Raw genomic sequence first — 20,317 nt, forward strand, 5'->3', positions numbered from 1 at the left:
CGGTTTACTAGAATCACTTAGTGCGTTAATATAAAATTTGACGTGTAAAGTTGCCTGTGAATTTATAATTTCTGAATGATTTGATTTACGAAAATCAAAATTGAAATTGTAGTCATACTATCAAGTTAATCATATCAATCAGTTCAACTTAAAAACTACATCAAGCATTTATCAACATTACATTAATTTGTTACTGCTTTACGATTCTTATACAAAAACATCATGGCATTGCAGTTTTTATAAATATTTATTCTTAAAGTTAAATTTTCAACTTAAGTTAATTTAAAAGAGATTCAGTTTTTGAGATATAACAGAGCCCATTACAAAAACGTGCTATAACCACAAAAACTGTAAAAATCTGTGGGAAATCAATTATATCTATTCATTTATAAATAATATGTATCCCTATTAAATCGGGATCTTGTTCATACGTTATCTAAATAAAGTAGTCATTTTAAATCTTTGTATAAACTTGGAACTGTTTTTTGCTACGAAACTTTTCATGCCATGAGCAAGTACGACTTGCAGCTTGCAACATGTCGTGGCCTTTTATATTTCGAAGCCGCGGTCCTTCAAAATTGCTACAAGGATAGTAGTTATTTGAGTTTGATGAACGAAGGATAATATTATAGCAACATGACCACGCTCGACTTATTAGAGTCGAGCGTGATCAATTAATAGAAATTTTTACTTTGAACGACATTTTGTACGAAGGCTAATTGTATTTTAGCTTTCATTTATACTAAAATAGGCACGCGAGCTTTCGTTCGCTGCGATGGCGGAGGCGAAGGCGGGCGCCGCTATAAGGCGAGGTCGTCCGCGAGCACGGCCACCGCGCTGGCCGGTACGCTCGCCGCCGCTCGCCGCGCGTCGCGGAACCCCGGCAGCCCCGCGCGCATCTCCAGCAGTCGCCGCGCGTTCAAACACACGCCGTTCTCTTCTTTGGAGTTGAGATCTTTCTCCAGACGAGGGTATAACGTTGACTCGTCGGTTTGGACCTGTCTGTCGGATGAGCTTCTCTCTGTAAGAGATCAAAGATGAAATAAAGAAAGATGAATTAAAATCAAGTATAAAATACCAGCAGCCATTACAAGATTCTACCCACTTTTGGTTAATTTTTTAATTGAACATGTAAATGTAAATAACGCCGTGGATTACGTTGTAACTGACATTTTTAGTTTAAGTTCAATTTGTTGTTTTTTTTTTATTACATTACATAAAATAAAATACTAACAATGAAAAAAAATAAATTAGCGTACAGTTGGGCCAGATGATAACGATCCGACCGATGTTTCTATGTGTTAACGAAAGGAGCTCTATGTAGTGAAGCTCTATGTAGGAATGTTAACGAAAGGAGCTCTATGTAGTGAAGCTCTATGTAGGAATGTTAACGAAAGGAGCTCTATGTAGAAACTCTATGTAGTGATGAAGGTAGGAGTACCCACCGTTGTCATTGAGTGTGGAGAGGTCGGTGGATGGCGTGAGGTCTGTGTGCGGGGGTCGCGGGACGGGCGCAGCGCCCACGAGCGCCGCACACACCGCGCCCCCCGCTGCTCCACCCCCCGCGGCCGCGCCTGGTAGGGATCGCCAGCGCGGCGCCATTAATGTCGCACGCACATTCCGCTCAGGTCGCATCACTATTATGTACAGCTGGAATGTAATATGTATAATAAATTTAAGTTTTTATAAATTAAGGATTCTTCATTTCCAGCAGCTAAACAATATTCTAATCGTAAAGGAAGTTATAAGTTTAAAATTTATTTGTTGTATGGAATACTTATCTCGCAAAGAAATCAACAAATTATGAATACAGCTTACACTAGTTGAGGCATTGGTTATTGAACGTTACCTTAGGAGAGAAGAGGCAGACGAGCGTGACGCTGGCGCTGAGTGAGATGGTGACGGCCATGCTGGTGACGCGCAGCGGGACGTGCGACGCCGTGCCGAAGTACAGCGGCACGAATGCCAACCAGATCACGCACGTCGTATACATTGTGAATCCTGACGACAAACGTCAAAATTACTATCACCATTCTAATTTGTATATCTAAATATTTTTAGGCAGGAAGATATGTCACTAAGAAACGAGATCTGGTTCAAAAAGGCGTTTTGAAAATTACAAATCCGAAGCAATATTGCAGGAAAAAAGACAGGAGACGTTGCGAGAAACGAGATGGTACACGTGACGGGCAGTGTGACGGGACCCGCAATAGGAAATGGTTTAGATCAAATAAAAAACGGAAAATATTATTATTTTCCGTTATCTTATGACGTTATCTTATGATAAAGGATTATTTTATTCATTTTATTAGTCCTGCAGTGTACTAGGGACGAAATTCACGAGGGCAAAACCACATTAAAAAGTTATTGTATACATTGTTTTTTTTACTAATTTGCAGACAGAAACAAAATTAAAAAACCAGCTTCATACCAATATGTTTGCTCTCGTTGAAAGCCTCGGGGATCTTCCTGGTTAGAACGGCGTACACGGTGCAGACGACGATGAGCACTACGGGGTAGAAGAAGGCGATGGTATAGGAAGCGTCCACGTACGAGTCACACACCAGCATGTTGTCCTCCCGCGACGGGTAGTGGTGGATCGCGCGCGCAGGTGACACTATCTGCCACACCACTACTACAACCACCTGACGATGCAAAAGTACAATTATTATATGTGTTATCTGCGGCGATCGATATTGCTATATCAATGAATAATGTAAAAAGAATAAAAGAATTGGCTTACTTGAATAGACACCAATATGGAGCAAATAACCAATTGAGATTTGGGTGATATGAGTGAGGGCCGGCGAGCGGTGTGCTTGCTTGCATCGAAAATGCGTGCTATTCGGTTGGTCTTTGTCAGCAATGCCGCGTAAACCATTGTGAAGCAGAACCCCGTACCAAATCTGAAGCGTAGAATTAAAACAAAGAAAATAAAACTTATTACATTTTGCTGATACTGATTTAGCTCTGTGTTTTGATAGGTACCGACCGCTGCAGCGAGCAGAGGAAGTCGGTGGGTCGCAACACGAGCGCGAATGTGACGAGGTAGCACATGAGGATGCCGGCAAGCAACACGAACGACAGCTCGCGCCCGCTTGCGCGCACCACAGGCGTGCGTCCGCGCGCCACCCACACCCCGCCCACCAGCCTGAAACATTGCATTGAAAATTAGATAAAGATGTCCCCTACGTACTCTGCATGGCTATAATAATAAAACATAGTTGCGGAGTCATGAAATGCTCTACTATTCGTTCATCCTTTCTATGTAGAAAAATATTTATAAAATATTCACGTTGTGAGCACTACGCCGAGTGTGGAGAAAGCCATGGCACCGATAGCCGCCGGGTGTCCGGGCCGGAGGTACAGCTCCGGCACCGGTTCGCAGCGGGTCCTAGCTGCGTCCGGAAGCGTGCCCAGCGGACACTCAACGCAGGCTGTTTCCGATACTGGCGACCGGATCTAAAAACCGAATTTTTGATCATTAATTAATTAATTCATTAAATAAGATACTAATTTAATGAATTAATTAATGATCAAATATTTTATTTCTCATTCTATTATTACACTAGCCCGCGGCTTCGACCGCGTGAGTTCTTTGTTTGAGTGTTTTTAGTTTAAATATTTTTTCACATAATATTGCGAGATAAGATTGCCGCCGATTGTCTAATTGCGATTTGTATTTTGGAAATTCAATATAATTATTTTCATTACCACTTTACCACTACACGTTAGTTTTAATTTATTATATACCAACTATTTGAACAGTTCCCCATCTAAACAAAATATATCAAAGTAATATTTAGTACTTTTATTGCATAGTATTATTGGCAATATCTCGAGTCTAGAGAACCTATACCAGATTTTGAGTTAGATCATTCGCTATACAACTGTGAAAACCGCATCAAATTCCATCCAATAGCTTTTGCGTGATGGGCGTATAAACATACATAATTCTAAAAATAATAGTTATGGCTTTTTTTAGTCTCGTAAAGACACCCCCATAATTTTAATTATTCTTCAATATCTCTTATGTACAGCCAAGTTACAGCGGAGGTAGATTGTTATGTCGATAAAGTAATAGAAAAAGTAAAAAGGAAATGTGATAAAAATGCATTTTGAGAAAGTGTGTGACAAATATATTTCGGATTTCGAGTAGATCCCAGTGCGAATGCTGGGGGGTAACCTCATACTGCGTGCAGTTGAAGCAGTGCCAGCAACAGCTCTCGCCCTCCACGTACTGCTTTGCCTGGCCCAGCTCGCACTCCGCGCTGCACACGGACTCCGGCGGCCGTGGCTCGTCTAGCTTGAACTGGATCTCTGAAATTGGTAACACTTGACTGATTTGTCTGATTAACTGTTATTCGCCGCGAACTTAGACCTCGCGAACACAGTACATTTTTACAAAATTGTGAATGTTCCAATAACAATTTAACCGATTTTGTTACCCCACATATCTTTTAAATTTCATCAAAATCAGAATGCCTCAAGTTGATTTGTAGACCTCGCTCGCTCATCTCGCTGGGTCAATGACCTGGATCAAACTATAAATGGAGTCCTAAGTTGAGATTACATAATGTCCCATAAATGTTGAACACAGAATATTTTGCAAATTTGAATAAAATATAGTGTCAATTTCATCATCATTGAATGTAATATAAGGTCTGAAGTTAATATAGACTTGGATGGAATAGAACAAAAAACAGAACAAAACATAGTACGTAGTAGAGCGCAGAGGGATAGAAACGGAACGGAACGGAATGTATATATTTTAGTAAGATAATAACTAATTAAATAAAAATTCTGTTTTGGAAATAACAAAATAAAATAATAAAACAATGATGACACGAGCAATGAGCGTGCGTACCGTCCATGTTGAGCTCGAGCTCGCCGTCGACGTAGCGGCCCACGCGCACCCAGCGGTACACACCGCGCGGCGCCTGTTTGAAGTGCAGGATGTTGTAGCGCACGGGACCGTCGCCGTTGCTGTCGAAGTGAAACTTATCGCCGCTCAGTCCTACAACATAAAAAGATTGACATATAATACCTATGTAATCTTTTACCATCAGTGGTTTACTAGTTACTAGTTATCAAAATACTAATTATTGGATACAAATAATGTCGAAATTTTCATGGATTACAAACCGGTAAAGTTGACGTTACGCAAGTAGCGTAAGAGCATGGCCCCACTCGCGGGCCGCATCGCCTCGCACAGGCCCGGCTTGCCGCCGCACAGATCGGCGTGCATATCCCTTCGAATAAACAAATAAACATCATCCAATATCACTATAATACCTAGTAGCTCTGTGATCACGTAAGACGTCTCTATTCTAGATATGATCACAAAACTTAATTTATATTCATATATCTACATAATTATAAATTTTAAATTGTAACGGCCTTCTGTTGCGGACTTGCAACAAATAGATAAGCTTATCTGAATTAAATTTATGCACATGATTAACGACGTCTCTTAAACAAAAGTAGAACAAGAAGTTGTAGTGTTGTCCGTACTTGATGGCATGGACGAAGGCATACACCGCATCCGTCACGAACTGCAGCTGCGCCTCGAAGTTGGTGTTCTCGGCCGTGAGCCGCTCCTGGCCGCTGCAGGTGCGACTGTACTCCGCATTGTACGGAGTGCGAGCGCTGCCCCGCACGCGGCAGCGAAATTGGTCCTCCCAGAATTCTAACCAATTATAAAGCCTCATACATAATCATCATCAATAGAAAGATAACTTGTGAGAGCTTATCTTAGAATTGCAACAATTACATATATATCTTTTTTTTAATTTATCAATAGTGAACACATTCTTTGGAAGGAAGATTACCGACAAACCAGGGATTCCTCGGGTTATTTTCTACGGTCAGGTTGAGGAAGTACTGCTCGAAACCAATGACGGGGTTGGCTTGCGGCTGGACGCTGATGGTGCCCTCGACGGCTGCCTCGTGTCCGTCGGCGACGAGCGCGCGCGCCGACCAGCCGTCCGAGCCTACCCAGCCGAACGTGCGCTCCGCGCCGAGCCGGGTCACCGCCGCCATCACGCCCGCCACTTCTTGGTCAGACCCAAATACAATCACACCTGCACAACAAATTATTTTTGTATTATTATTGTCATTGTCGGTCAAAAAAGATCACCATAGAATGTGTGTCACCATACGCAATGTACGTTTCGCCATCCGAGTTTGCCGATAATGATAATACCGCCAAAAAACCAGGTGTCTGTTTACCTCTGGCCCTCGGACGCGACAGCAGTCGCTGCACGATGTTGTCATAGGCGAGCGCATCCGCCTCGCCAGAGTCCTTCACTAGCCGCTCCTTTACCGCGATGCATATCTCGTTACGGGCCAGAAGAGTCTCTAATTCTTCAAAAGCCTAGGAAAATTTGTTATGTTAAAATAAATAATTATCCTTAATCATTCCATAACTTGGACAATTATAACGGTTTGACATAGGAATATATAGTCAACAGAGTTTACTTTGATTCCATAATTGGATTCTTCGTAAATGATAGAGACATAACGCCAGCCGAGCTGCTTGACGATCTCCACCATCGCTCGAACTTGGTGCTGGTCCGACGGTATTGTGCGGGTGAAGTATTCGAAGCGGGCCTTATTAGATAGCTCCGGGGATGTGGAGAAGAATGACACCTAGAACAAGATCGCTATGTAACTAAGAGTTGAGCCATTATTTTTAAGACTACCGCAGGCAAGATGATTTTTTTTTTCAATTTAATTAAATGAAACTGAGAAAATGCATCTGTGATTCAATTGGAAACAAAGAAATGAAGTTAGAAGAATGATACCTGCGGGATCTTGAAGAGGCGCAGCAGGTTGGCGACCTGCACGGAGGTGACGCTGGACGCCGCGCCCACCACGCCCGAGATCACCTTGCGCACGGCCGTCGCGTTGCACGCGTACTCCGCGTCGTCAATGTTGCTGATTGAACCTGGTGAAGGTATTTACTTCATTATTAAGAATGTGCTGTACTTTCCTAGGCATAAGAAGCAATGTTACCTCGAGCGTGTCCAAGCAAGGCAAGGCAAGGTAAGGTAATGATTAGTTTTGCAAGTACTCAAGGCTTATAACAATTTTATATGCGTTTTCCATGACGAGCAGTCAAAGTTAAAAACTAAAAATAATCTGATGGTTTTATAGATTTTGGTTTGGTTTTTATTATCACGGTCACTAAAGCAACTTCTCATCCAGAATACATATTTGTAGGAAGTATTTATATATTGTTGACCTTTGATGAAGTCTAGCGCCATCTCGAGGCCGTAGGTGTCGTTGTCGCAGTCGTCGAGCACGTGCGCGCCGAGGCGCACGCCGGGCGGCGGCAGGCGCGCGCGCGCAGCCTCGTCCAGCGCGAACAGCATCGCCTCGAGCGCCTGCACGCCGCCCTGCGCCATCACCCGCCCGCACGTCGCGCCCTCTGACCGGCTGTGCACCTGCACATCACAGACCACAGCCGCATGCAACCATTTGTAAAGGGAATTTGACATTCTAATTTCAAATAAATTTATTTTTGTTTAAACAATATCGTAGCAATCGAGTAGTATGTATTTAAAACTAAATATTATTATATAAGTAAGACTAAAAATTGTACTATCTAAAATATAGATTAAAATAAAATCATTGACGTCTGACTTCCGTAGTTTGGAGTAACTTATCAAAGTGATCGAGTTTAAGGACCTCCTCTTTAAATTAAATCACTGTAATATTTTGACAAGATTTTATTTAGTTCGAACGTTATTGACCGCCGTTATTGTTGTCTGTTAGATATTGCAAGTTTACTTTGTCCTACAAATAAAAGTGTTCCATGATAATACATTGTTATGATAAGCATGACCTGCTTATGTATACCTAGGATCAGCTCCCAACGAGGGAACTTGTCCATGGTTTGCACGGACATGATTATTTGATTGTTGGCGCGTTACAAAACTAATATTTTTGTTGAACAGATCCCTCTGTCGCCGAATGGTCGACAAAGAAAGCTTGCGTCGCTTGCGCAAATATGACGTTTTTGTATAACTTATTAAAATATGAAATCTTAATCAGATAGGAATAAATAGTGTGTACAGTCGAGGACAGATAAACGTTATCCCCATAGGGCAGATAAATTTCATCCCATGTAGATGTGGTAGTAAGTTTTATTTATGTAATAGGTGCTGTTTATCCGTGGCTTCGACTGCTTAAATGCTCATCTTAAAAAGATATTGCTCGATATGCTGCGAATGTTAAATAGCACACAAACTTAGGGAACTCGCATTGCAACGTCCAGCGCACGCGAACTATGACATAATTTCTATCAACAGTCATTGCTCTGCTCTTCTCACGTGACTGCTCAAGTGAACCAACATAATGGCAGAATACAAGAGTGCATTTAATTTTATTTGTAAATATAAATAAATTTAAATAACATAATTAATTGTAAAAACCCTACTTATAGCATAATTGATACTTGAATTAAGACATTCATTTATATAATCTCACTACATTTTTTTTTCAGAACCTATATAGTTACGAATATAAATATGCGAATATTTGCAGACTAGCCTATCGTGTACGGCAGTCAGCCTATGCGACATTTGCATTTTCAATGCCGTGCTCAGGATTTAGCATTCCACTGCCCCGATAAAGGTTGGTTCTGTTTGCTAGAGCCGCCACTACGAGTATCCAGCATAAATAAAGATAACGATTACAACTTTTACTTCTAATTAAAAATGAATCGAAAGATACGAATTATCGAATCTCGGTATGTCGCGTGGTAAACTGTTTGTGCCCATCTGATTGCATGTTTGCTTTATCTAGTTGGGAGTTGTGTTGTTCTTGTTTAATCGAGTTGTTGTTCACGTAACATCATTGCGAGTTTGGTCTAAATTCGTCATGATATCTTGGGACTAAATATTGTCGGTGGTATTCCTATAACTTTGCACTATGTTTGCTAAATTCTCGTCAATCGGTTGCAATAAATTAAAGAATTTTATATTAAAGATTAATAGTTGTTTTTACAATTATAGTAAGTGATACCACTGACCATCATGAGCCCGCCGAGCACGATGTCTCCCTCCACGACGGCCGCGTGCTTCACCGGCCACACAGTCTCGTTCTCCGGCTTCTTCTTGTATGACACCAGCCTCGCCTCACGTCCTGCCTCGCGGTTCAACTCCACTCCTGCCTCGCGAGATGTTTCCCGTCTAGATTCCTTCTGTTTCCGTGCTGTTTTCTGTTTAGCTCTTCCTTTTATTGTAGAATTTTTTCCAACGGTCACTTTCACTCTTGCTTTTGGCTGTGTGACAGGTTTTATTGTCTTTGCTTCAGTATTTAACTGATCGCTTGGATTTATAATTTGCTGAGAAAGTGGTCTTAGTGGTTTTGTTACTTGACTCGTAGATTTTGTCTGTTCGATAGTGCCAACAGAACTTGTTCTTAAGGTGGATGTAAGTGGTATTGTTGTACTTTCAGACGGCGGCGTTAACAAACCTTGTTGTTCCTCCGTGTAAGGAGGCGGTGTGCCTCCCTGCAGCGACGAGGCACTGGGCTGTGTTTCTTCATTCTTGCTCTTTGTCTTTTTCTTTTTAAATAACTTGTTGAAATCGAAGGTACCAATGAGAGAATGCGATTCCCGTTTGTATCTGGTATATTTTTTATTAACATAGTTTTCTAGAAGGATATAGTCGATGCGGCTGAGAAAGTGGTAGTCCGTGAGCAATTGGGAGTCGTTGGTGAGAGCGGGCAGCAGCAGGGCGGCCAGCGCGGCGTCGGCGGCGGAGCGCGCGGGCCCGCGCGTGCCTCGCTCGGCGGCTGCGCCCAGCGCCGCTACCAGCGCCACCAGCCACATCATGCTGCACACTGAGTCTACACTGCCTCACATTTTAAATATAAAATAATTATTATATTGGATATTTACACCCTGTCACGGTATTTAACACTTATTCTTCACTGAACTCCGCATTTTTCAATTTAATTTTCTAATTGTAATTATTTTTTTCATATATTAATCATCTTAATAACTTGAGTAAACAATTGAATTCAATTTAACTTTGTCACTGTTTTGAATTGTTGTAATTAAATGAAATATTTTGCACATTGTACAAAAGTTTACAGATTCGCTATAAATTCACTAACATCACAACTTTTAAGGTAACGATATAGAGTCGTCGTGGAATTCGCGTCGCATTGCAAGCGAGCTCCGGCGACAGCGCGCGGCGCGGCGGTCGGTCGGCCGCGGAATGCCGGACGGAGTGCGGTACGGTTGCCGTCGCCGCGTCCGGCGCCGGACGCACGGTCAACTCACTACAGTAACATTCATCTTGTTACGATTATTTCAAATAACTTTGGAAGTTCTGAAAATAATTTAGAGGAAAAATGTCGTACTCTTGCCGGATTCGTTTACCTATCTCTTCGGGATGATAGAATCAAACAAGTAATATTTCCGTTTTAAAGTAAACAAAATTAATTTTACTTTTTAGTTGAAAACTAAATTTAACTAATTTTTTGTGATTGCCACATACTCACCACAAAGTGAATTCAAATTAACTCTACAAATTTATCGTTAAGAAATAAAAAATAAATAGGTAACAAACTTTTTCAAACTCCTTAAAAAACAATTGGCCTATAACAAAATTATCATAAAAAATAAACTGAGTTAAACTTCACTTTTTTTTGCAGATCCAGTGGGAGATTCTGAAAATTATGTCTTGGGTATTCCTTCACATTTCCCAAAGAGCCTTCAAAATGTTCTATGACTACTTGTAGCATTCATTTGCGAAATATTTTACTTAAAAGAACTAAATTCCGTCAAAGTCAAGTATCCCCCCCTTGACCTGGTAAACGGTCATGGTATAATTATTATTATGTGAATTTGAAAGGCAAAGTATTGTGTAAAAATTTTTTTGGAAGCTGTGAATTCTTACGCAAAGCAGCTAATGCGAGCAAGCGTCGCGTCGTAGCTTGATTCTAAAACGCTTGAATACACGGCTCTACGACGTAGCAGTGCTACGCCCGTAGCGGTTACAATCGTAGCTCGCAGCGTAAGATTGCTCTGAAGATTGGCTAGGAAGACAATGCGACGGCAAATTGCAATTTGCATGCAGTTGTATTGCAGTTTGATTTGATTTCTGAATATATGACTGCATTGTACCACTGAACTTGGAATGATTCGGTTTACTCTTATTAATTGGCTGGAATATATATTAATTTTAATTTTTTTAAGTGATAATATTGATTGGTTTATAAATAATTATGACAGAATACATAACTATTATATGATAAATAAAAATTAAATCAAAATTAAATCACTAAAAAGCAGCTAAACCTGCCAAACAGGTTAACTTATAGATAATATAAGAAAAATATCTCATATTTACGTAACTAAGTGAACACAAAGTGACTTGAAAGCCTAGGCGATTATTAAAAAAATAGCTTAATATTATTTCCTGGAATTTTGCAGGTTATATTTGGTTGCGGGCTTTTTTGTCACACTATTTTGTTGCGCTTGTGTGACTCAGAAGAATTATTTTCCACAGAGTCACACTAGTGTAAGACAAAATCTTTTTATTGGTATTACCCACCTTTCCAGACAATACAGGGTCAGTCTGTGTCCGGTCTAGTTATGAAGTTACTCGTAACTCGTAACTCTTATTTGTTTCAGAGTTATATATACTCGTATTTGCGCATTTTGCTGTGGAGACCCTTGGACCTTGGGGTGCGGATGCAAAAACCCTTTCAAGAAATTTCCGCACGCCTGGTCGATGTCTCTGGGGACCGAAGGGCTGGTGACTTTTTAGCCAACATTTGAGGTTAGCCATTTAAAGAGGGAATGTCGCCAGCCTTCTGGGAACTCCGCCCCACGACGAATGCGATTTAGGATCATTTTTTTATAAAAAAATCCCTAAAGATTCCGTCTAAAAATATATAATAAAGTGTAGGGCGCTACAGATTAGGTACTAAACAACTAAACAAGTGCGAGTAGGATTCATTGACCGAGAGTTCCGTACCATGCCACAGATTGTCCGAAGTTTTACAAAAGTATACAGTTGGTCCACTAGGTATTACTCGTAAACTTATAAAACCAACTTAGGTGAGATCTTTTTTCATCTTATTTCGTCATATGTGAGTACTAATGCCGTAATGTGTGAACTCTTAACATCAACCATTTAGTTGGTAGAGACCGGAATACACTTATTGACTCTAACGAAATTTGGCCGTTCGTAAATTATTAAGCATTAAGCTTAAATTTACGAATAATAACTTTTATAAAAGCCAATTAAACGGTCTTCCCACACCTGTCCGACAATACCTCACGCTATAGAAAAGATCTAAAAAAAGTAAAAAAAAGTTATTCTGACCTCTCGTATATGTATCTAAATAATACAAGGGTCACGAATGCGTGCTCAGTATTCTGGTACGCTCCGCACTTTAAATTGCTCTCTTATTACGCTGGAAATGGATCAACGACTCACCTTTCATAGGGAATTTTTCTTTTCAACTTCTGAAGAGAGAAGGTTAAATTATTATTATTACGTATTTATTTGAATACAATTGAATTTATTGGAATTGAACATTTGCGATTAAACACATGTTCGAATCATATATTATACAAGACGTGACTATGTATGTTAATATATAAGTGTGTAGATACAAATAAAAATAAATAGATTACCATTAACTGTTTAGTGTGTATGCGACTAGAGTGAAAATGAGATTTTTTCACATCATTATTATTTAAAAAAATAAGTTAAAAAGCGTGTGTGACATGTACAACAAATCCATTGAAAGTGTTCCCAGAAAAAATGTTGAGAAAAATAAACGCACAGTAGTAAGCTCTCCAGAGATTCTCGTTCACATCACATCTCGCAGTAAAATTCATCCCCATCGAGAATGCGGCGGCACTGGGAGAAGATAGCGGTTCCTCAGATTTATAGGAACCTTCAAAATTTACTGGCTGTAAAATTTCGCGGAAAATAGAAACCTATTTGGCAGCAGGCAGTGGGGCATTTTATTATGATTTGACGCATTTTGAATAACAATGCGTTAACAATGCGTTCAGTTTGATTGTACCGTAGTCGCTTTATTCTGAAGACCCAAGTCTTCGCAAGAATTAAACGATACAATGCTTGTTAACAAAATTATGAAAACTTAATGAGTCTCCAATTTAAGGCTTTTGGAAGCGTCATCTTGGACCAGCAAGACACAGCATATAGGTACACAGCTCTATGTACCCAGAGTTGGAGACCTACAGGCTCTGAAGCTTATGCAGAGTCCTTTCTTAGAAATCAGATTCGAGATTCAGAGTAAGGCATTGGGGTGAATAAATATGAGTCTAAGTTCTAACCGACCATAAGGGTGGACCATTACATAATAAACTTTGATAACAACAAGCTATGGCTTGAATAAGTAGAAATAGTAATCCCTTTAGATTTTGTAAGGAGACGATGTGGAAGCTAGTGCATGCAGTTTCTATACCAATTATTATTGTCAAAAATGGTGACAAGTTTGCATTAGAAAAGGTTCATACATTTCCTGCAGCTCTCCGGACGTCACTCGCGTCACGTGGACAGCTGTCAGTCTCCGACGTGTTTGGAGTTTGTGATAATCTCCGTTTTATTTGTATATGAGTAGATTTAGATCTTTCGCTGTTGGCGAAGCGGAGCCATGACTGACAACCTGCCGCTAATACCTGAGAAAGGGTGCGATTTACATCTATTTTATTATATGCCTTTGGACTATAAAACTATACATGAATTCATTGAAAATCAAATTAGTCAACCGTTTTTAAATAACTTTCGTTATTTCGTTTTTAAATAACTTCGAATAATGGATTTCTGCGATAGGTACTTTCTGCTATCAATTCAGAAGAGTCAGTCGGTGACAGCGTGTATCCATCCAATAGCAACGGTCCCTGTGGATCGTTACAAGCACTTGACTTGTGTCATGGTTTGGGTGAACAAACTCACAGGATCCACACAACTCACCATAACCACAATATTAGTCTATAAATAAATTGTATGGAAATAAATCGGAATAATAATATTAATCCTTATTGAATATAGAACCTACATATTTTTTTAGAACCGCTAGATATGAACTATCATATTTTAATGATACAATGGTATATTGAAAATGTTGTTTGTGTGAGACAGGGCGGTGTGCGGCGACGTGCGCGGCGTGCTGCGCGGCGTGTTCCGCGAGCTGGGCGCGCCCGTGCCGCCCGCGCCGATCGCCGCGCTGCTCGCCGACGCGTCGCAAGCACAACCTGATCAGTTGCCGGCACTTAAAGAAACGCATTGGGTGAGCGATTACGAACTAGCTGATCGGCTATGCGAACGAAGTCGCGGTCGTTCGCGTAACCGATCAATTTTTTGTAAGAAGTCAAAGATAGATAAGATGCTCATGATATATTTCCACTGGTTTAGTTGGACCATTCCCTTCTTCAGGTGTTCCAGATCTTAGATTTTTATACCTCAACAAATAATGCTCATCAAACTAAACAGCTTACTTAACAGACACGCAGACACGCAGCACGCAGACACGCAGACACGCAGATACGCAGACACGCAGACACGCAGACACGCAGAAGTTAAAAATATTAAAATCTTTATGATTTTGTCTATTTGTTTCATTTTAGAAATACAAGTATACAACAGAATGCGAGAAGCTATCTCGTTGCGAGGTCTTGTTACGCCAAGAGTACGCAAAGCGGTTGTCACGTTCGCCGCTACCAAACATTTACCGCGTGTGTCGAGAGCGGGCCGCGAGCGAGCCGAGCGAGGCGAGCGAGCGGAGCCACTGCGGCCAGTGGCTACGACGACGGCACCTCGCGCCTGGAGTGAGGCAACACGCCAACAGTCCGTAAAACATTTCCTTTTCCTTTCACTTGGGAAAAAGTAGATGTGACGCACTCCATAGCAAATTTTTGAACCAGTCACTTTAATTTTACTTTACTTAAATATACGAGTGAAACCACCGAGTGCTACAATAACACTTATTTACATGTTGCCAACTTTTTCAACTGTACTTTTAATGTGACTGTGTTTATTGTGTGTTAGATTAAATATAAAATTATGCATTCATGTGAGTTTTTTTATCTATGTCCCAACAAATACTTGATGTCTAAATAAAATCATCACCATATACATAAAATACTATTTATGAAATGAAATCCTTTACAAAAGTTAAAATTTTATCGAACATTGAGTGGAAACTTTGAACCCACGAAATTGAAAAGTTGTGGTTAGTGTCTTGCAGCTCAGTGTCACATCCAATGCATGTGTACCAGGAGAGGAGAGCCTGTGGGTCCGCAACATGCAGTGTCCGAGCGAGCAGTCGCTGTCGCGCGTGCTGACGGTGCGCGGCGTGCCGTCGCCGTCGCCCGTCCCGACTTTCTATGACCGGCTGCCGATTGAAGAGATCTCGCTCTATTCGCTCAGGTACTTAACAAAATAGGATCTTGCATATTATTTTTCATTTATATTTCATATATTCGTTTTACATTTTCCTTGTATATATGGGGATTAAAAGCTTTGAAAAGCCATATTTGAGAATGTACCTCTGAGAACGACATGCTTTTGTGTCGGCAGTATCGGCACCGCGCAGACGCCGTTATCGCCGCCGCCGTCGCCCGCGCCGCCCGAGCCGCCGCTCCCCGACTACATCCTGTGCGTGCCGCAGTGTCTGGAGTTCGTCAACTTTGTCGTCGGTCAGGAGCATATAGTGAGAATCAGTATATATTTATCTACCTACACACAAGAACTTCAAATGACCTTATAATTTATGCAAATTGTACCTTGATATTTTATGAACATTTCTTCAAAATTATCGTCGCGGTCGAGTAATGATCAAGCGACGTTAATAAGGTTTCCGATTGGGAATGACCAGTTCAGTCCCTATTACTCAGGCCTGTCAGAGTCACGCTCAATAATAATATGAATATTACATAGCGTTATTCCTTAATATATTAAGTTTACAACACATTGATAATAATGATAATTAATAGAAAAATAAATAAGACATCTCGAAGAAACTTCGGGGAGTCTTGGCAGATGTATTTTTCCAAAGGCATTTGTAACAATTAGCTTCTTATAGTTTTGAAATTTGAATATTTTATTATATTTATATAATAATAGGGCGCCAACAATATATTTATTAATATTGTTGGCGCCCCATTACTTCGTAAAGTTTGACAATTTATAGCACTTGCCAAACAAATGTTTCCGTTGCACCTCTCTTGGCGCATATACTTGGCGCATACCTATAACAGTCATTATGGTTTTAACAGTTTTTAAATATCAAGTACTTATAAAGGTTGTTTTGTTGAGATACAGATAAAAATTTGTCAGAAGTACAGATATATTAGTATATCAAGAGATTATTAGTAATTTTAGAACACGGTGATCTTTTCTACAAGTTCTAAACAGTAAAATATAGGGGTAGTAAAACAATTTTCTTGTTGAGCGAGACGACAGAGCGACTATCATTAGCAGTTTTATTACGATAATGACGCAGTAGTAGATGAGGCTGATCAAAGAGAAGCGACCGTGGCGCCTCGTTACCCTGTCTATTGTAGCGTTGAACGATTCAGTGGCAATTCAGTTGGCAACAGGCCGTTACTAGCTTTGAGTAAGATCGACGTTGATTACTTTTAAATAAACTTTTAAAAAATGCTACAAGTTGAACCATACGTGTGTAATTTAATTACACACGTATGGTTCTTTACATAGAACTTTATCTCGATTGACTTCTGTGTGCTTAGTATTCTAGAAGTAGTATGCTAACAAACTATGTCCTATGACCAATGTCCATCGACTGCTGTGATTTATCTGTGGTCAAGGTCAATGACGCGTTGTCAACTTTTTGTCAATGAGCATATTTACAGCAAGTGCTGCGTTTGATCAACGTGTCGAAAGCGGAGCTTCGGCTGTCGGTGCGTCCGCCGGAGCGGCGCGAGCTGCTGGTGACGGTAGGCCCGCGCGGGCAGCGCGTCACCGCCGGCGCGGCCACGCAGCTGCAGGTCAGCTTCACGCCGCGCGACGTGCGCAAGCTTGCCGAGGACCTGCACATCAGCGTCTCCGCCGGCCGAGCCGTGCTAGTACCCATCCGCTGTTACATACAGCCGCCCATACTTAATGGTATTATCTCTCTCTATTCATATACAGGGACTTTGATGTGTTTTCCGTGGACGAAGGCAAAATTTACGAATAATATATAATTTCTTAATTTTTTATTTATTTTTAATTAACAATTTTGCATTTTTATACTTCAGAGTTACATATCACTGAACAAGTAAAATGTCAAAATGTAGTGTACACAGCATGATCATTTAAAATGAGCCATTAACAGAACGTATAAGTACTCAGATAAATTCACATAACTAATAAAAGAAGTAGGTTTATCAACAGATGGTTGTTTTGTTGTTCTGTAGATGTCCTATGTTTCCTACATACTTATAATAAAAATTAGGAAGCAAGTACAAGGACACAGCTCAGTGCTAATATTGCTCTAAGACTAAGCTAACCGAACTGATTAGTGGATTTTCAGTTAAAGCCAGTGATAGTGTTCGGACGATCCGGTTAAAGGATACGCATGTAATTATTACGCATGTATTGAGCTTTGCTGTTTACCAAGTAACTAGGTTTTAATTCTCTATTGTATTCAGTACTGGTGCCGCTAGAGCCGTCACAATCTTTGGCATGCAACCCCGAGCTAGTGCCAGTGAGTCCGGCGGCGAGCGCAGGGTCGGGGCCCGCACGCGGCGCCGAGGTTGTGGAGCTGGGCGCGCGATTGCTTGGCGACATGCACCACGTGCCGCTGCTGCTGCAGTGCCGCGCCAAGCACGCTGACTTCTTCGTCATTACCGAGGACTCCTGGATTAATTACACCCTTGAGGTGATACTTATACTTTAAAAAACTAATTGCGTCTCCGAGCTCCAGTCCCCTGGTCATTGTCCTTGTCCTTTAGTATTGGCTCCTCTTTAAGTATTATTCTACCGCGTGATAATAATGATTGATCAATTGATGGCAGGGCATAACGTCGGGCGGCGCGGTGGTTAATGGCAATTTCGCGTGGTGGCCAGCATGGTGGCGAGGCGGCGGCGGCGCGCGCGGCGCTGTCTGGTGTCGCGCGGACATACCAGGGCTACACGCCGCCGGCTTCCGCATACTATCCTCCACCGCCGCCGTGCGCCCGCTGTGTTTGCTAGCCGACTCGCTTTTCTTCCAAAGAGACCACATCACGCTACAGGTAGTTTGTGACCTTATTGTCTTCGAAACATGATTTCTGCGGCACTAATGGGTGACAATTGAATCCAACTTTTGTTTGGTTGATATTTCAATAGTCGGACGGATTTAACAATATTTTATCATCAAAATTTATATGAATATTGTAAGTAATGTTGTGAATCTGTCCAGGCGCACGAGAAGGACTACGACATCTGCGGCGAGACGGACCCCTCTTGCGAGTACTACGTACACCTGGGCACTGCGTTCCCGGGCCGCGCGCTCACCGCCCCCGTTCAGCTCATCAACCACAGGTTGTACTACTTATTATTCAGTAGGATGTAGGGTCATATAAATTCTATGCCCTGGTAGCAGATTTTAAACGGGAAACGACGTTGCTGTTATTATTTTAGAGAAAGCACTAGATTGTTCCGTGTATATGTTTCCAATGTCAAAATAGCGAAGTGAAAACATAACTAAAGATAAATGTTATTGATGTCCTCAGCCCGGTGTCGTACGCATACTACTGGACCGTGCGGCCGTGGGGCGTGTGCTCTTGTCGCGGCGAGGACTGCGAGGGCGCGCTGGAGCGCCTCAGCCAGGACTCGGAGGTCGACCTCTTTTCACTTCATTACGCAGATATGTTATGTCGATGCTGGCTGCTTTATTGAACATGAACATGAACATGAACATATGCACCACACCCAGCCAGCTCGAAGCTGAAACGGACGAACCGAATACAGGCCGTTGGCCGTACCTATGCGACGCTGCTTCCATCCATCAAAGTCACGTTTGCTGGAATATACGTCCTTCGTCTACATGCTTCACCTTGCCACCAAAACAGCGTCGAGCTCGCTTACTTTTGCTGTCAATACGAGGTATCAGAGGACGTTCCCAGCGACCGCTACCTTGCTGGGTGGAAGCGGTGGCGTCGCACAAGCCCAGACCCACGACCCCACACCAGGGGGCACGGTTTTATAAGGAGTGACACGCTCTGGGATGGGAGAGGACGGTCGACTAGCCGCAACCGGTCGACCACAATCAACCGACTATGCAGCCTGTAGCCAATATTGGAATTTAGGAGGACGGGTTATTCGATGGAGGAGAGCGTTGGTGTGTTTCGTTTTCCTCGCTGACTTCGTTGTGTGTGTTGGTGATGGTTTCGTCGTTTTCTATTTCGCTGTCCGTTTCGTCCATTTTGTATATTTCTCTAGCCGCTGAAATGAGTTCTTTCTTGTCTGTTGCGAGCTCTATCCACTCTGAAGGGCTTTTCTTATAGTATTCCATGCCCTGTTGTAGGGAATTTTTCCAGGTATAAATAGGTCGACCTATTTTACGATTTTTTGCTTCATGTTTGTATGCAGCGTGTAGTAGATGTGGGTCTCTGCGTCGTAGTATGTGTCCATAGTAACACATTCGAAGGCATTTGATTCTTTTTGTAATAGTTTTTCCATCCAGAATGTCGTGTATCTTGCTGTACATATGTGCGGGGCCTGCATTGTCTAGCATGTCGCGTAAAATCATTCTTTCGTATCTTCTAAGTTTTGAGCGATTCGCTTTTGTTAGCGCTGCGCATTTGAGGCCGTAGGTCATAGTTGGTTCTATCACCATTTTGTAAAGAAGTTTTATTGTTTTCCCTTGCATGCGGGAACTCTTAAATAATTTTTTGTAGAGTCTTCGAATTTTTGATCGCTTGTTTGCAGCGGGCATTTACTGTACCATTCCTGTTCAGTACAGGTGAGATGTAGGTCCCTAGATACCTAATTTCTTTAACGGGAGATAAAGTAGTTTCTCCCAGTACAAAAAAGTTCCTGTTATTTATGTTTAGTGGGTCGCGAACTAGTAATTTCGTTTTTGTATCGTTTACTGTAAGACCTACTGACTTTAATAGACTTGTGGCCTTTACAAAAATTTCGTTTAATTGTTGAATATCGTTTGATATTATGATTACGTCGTCCGCGAAGGCTAGAATAATTGGTAGTTGAATTTTGTCATCTTGATTAATTTTTATATAAGGTAGTTCTTCCGCTAGTGTTTTGAAGACGTCGTCCATAACTATTGTTCAGAGTCTTGGTGATATGGGACAGCCTTGTTTGACACC

General features: G+C 41.5%; 2 protein-coding genes across 2 annotated transcripts in view; one reads left to right on the forward strand and one right to left on the reverse strand.

Moving 5' to 3' along the window:
• The window catches only part of LOC128674996 (metabotropic glutamate receptor 2-like), a 10,735-nt gene extending 520 nt beyond the window's left edge, over positions 1–10,215 (reverse strand). Inside the window, exons 1-17 of the mRNA XM_053754042.1 lie at positions 9,038–10,215; positions 7,247–7,448; positions 6,807–6,949; positions 6,481–6,651; positions 6,232–6,376; positions 5,832–6,083; positions 5,515–5,689; positions 5,146–5,252; positions 4,868–5,017; positions 4,187–4,320; positions 3,296–3,462; positions 2,993–3,151; positions 2,744–2,906; positions 2,432–2,645; positions 1,850–2,001; positions 1,446–1,650; positions 1–1,021 (exon numbers count right to left, since the gene is read on the reverse strand). The exon at positions 1–1,021 is cut by the window's left edge and continues 520 nt beyond it. Coding sequence (XP_053610017.1) covers positions 801–1,021; positions 1,446–1,650; positions 1,850–2,001; positions 2,432–2,645; positions 2,744–2,906; positions 2,993–3,151; positions 3,296–3,462; positions 4,187–4,320; positions 4,868–5,017; positions 5,146–5,252; positions 5,515–5,689; positions 5,832–6,083; positions 6,232–6,376; positions 6,481–6,651; positions 6,807–6,949; positions 7,247–7,448; positions 9,038–9,844 — 3,567 coding nt within the window. The 5' untranslated portion in view covers positions 9,845–10,215 and the 3' untranslated portion in view covers positions 1–800. The remainder of the gene's footprint in view (positions 1,022–1,445; positions 1,651–1,849; positions 2,002–2,431; positions 2,646–2,743; positions 2,907–2,992; positions 3,152–3,295; positions 3,463–4,186; positions 4,321–4,867; positions 5,018–5,145; positions 5,253–5,514; positions 5,690–5,831; positions 6,084–6,231; positions 6,377–6,480; positions 6,652–6,806; positions 6,950–7,246; positions 7,449–9,037) is intronic.
• Positions 10,216–13,457: 3,242 nt separating this feature from the next.
• The window catches only part of LOC128674563 (uncharacterized), a 49,113-nt gene continuing 42,253 nt past the window's right edge, over positions 13,458–20,317 (forward strand). The window contains exons 1-10 of the mRNA XM_053753203.1: positions 13,458–13,691; positions 14,145–14,292; positions 14,630–14,849; positions 15,281–15,431; positions 15,582–15,714; positions 16,877–17,129; positions 17,657–17,886; positions 18,023–18,241; positions 18,409–18,530; positions 18,722–18,827. Of these exons, the coding sequence (XP_053609178.1) occupies positions 13,657–13,691; positions 14,145–14,292; positions 14,630–14,849; positions 15,281–15,431; positions 15,582–15,714; positions 16,877–17,129; positions 17,657–17,886; positions 18,023–18,241; positions 18,409–18,530; positions 18,722–18,827 (1,617 nt within the window). The 5' untranslated portion in view covers positions 13,458–13,656. The remainder of the gene's footprint in view (positions 13,692–14,144; positions 14,293–14,629; positions 14,850–15,280; positions 15,432–15,581; positions 15,715–16,876; positions 17,130–17,656; positions 17,887–18,022; positions 18,242–18,408; positions 18,531–18,721; positions 18,828–20,317) is intronic.

The sequence above is a fragment of the Plodia interpunctella genome, chromosome 13 (assembly GCF_027563975.2).
Source record: "Plodia interpunctella isolate USDA-ARS_2022_Savannah chromosome 13, ilPloInte3.2, whole genome shotgun sequence".
Taxonomy (NCBI): Eukaryota; Metazoa; Arthropoda; class Insecta; order Lepidoptera; family Pyralidae; genus Plodia; species Plodia interpunctella.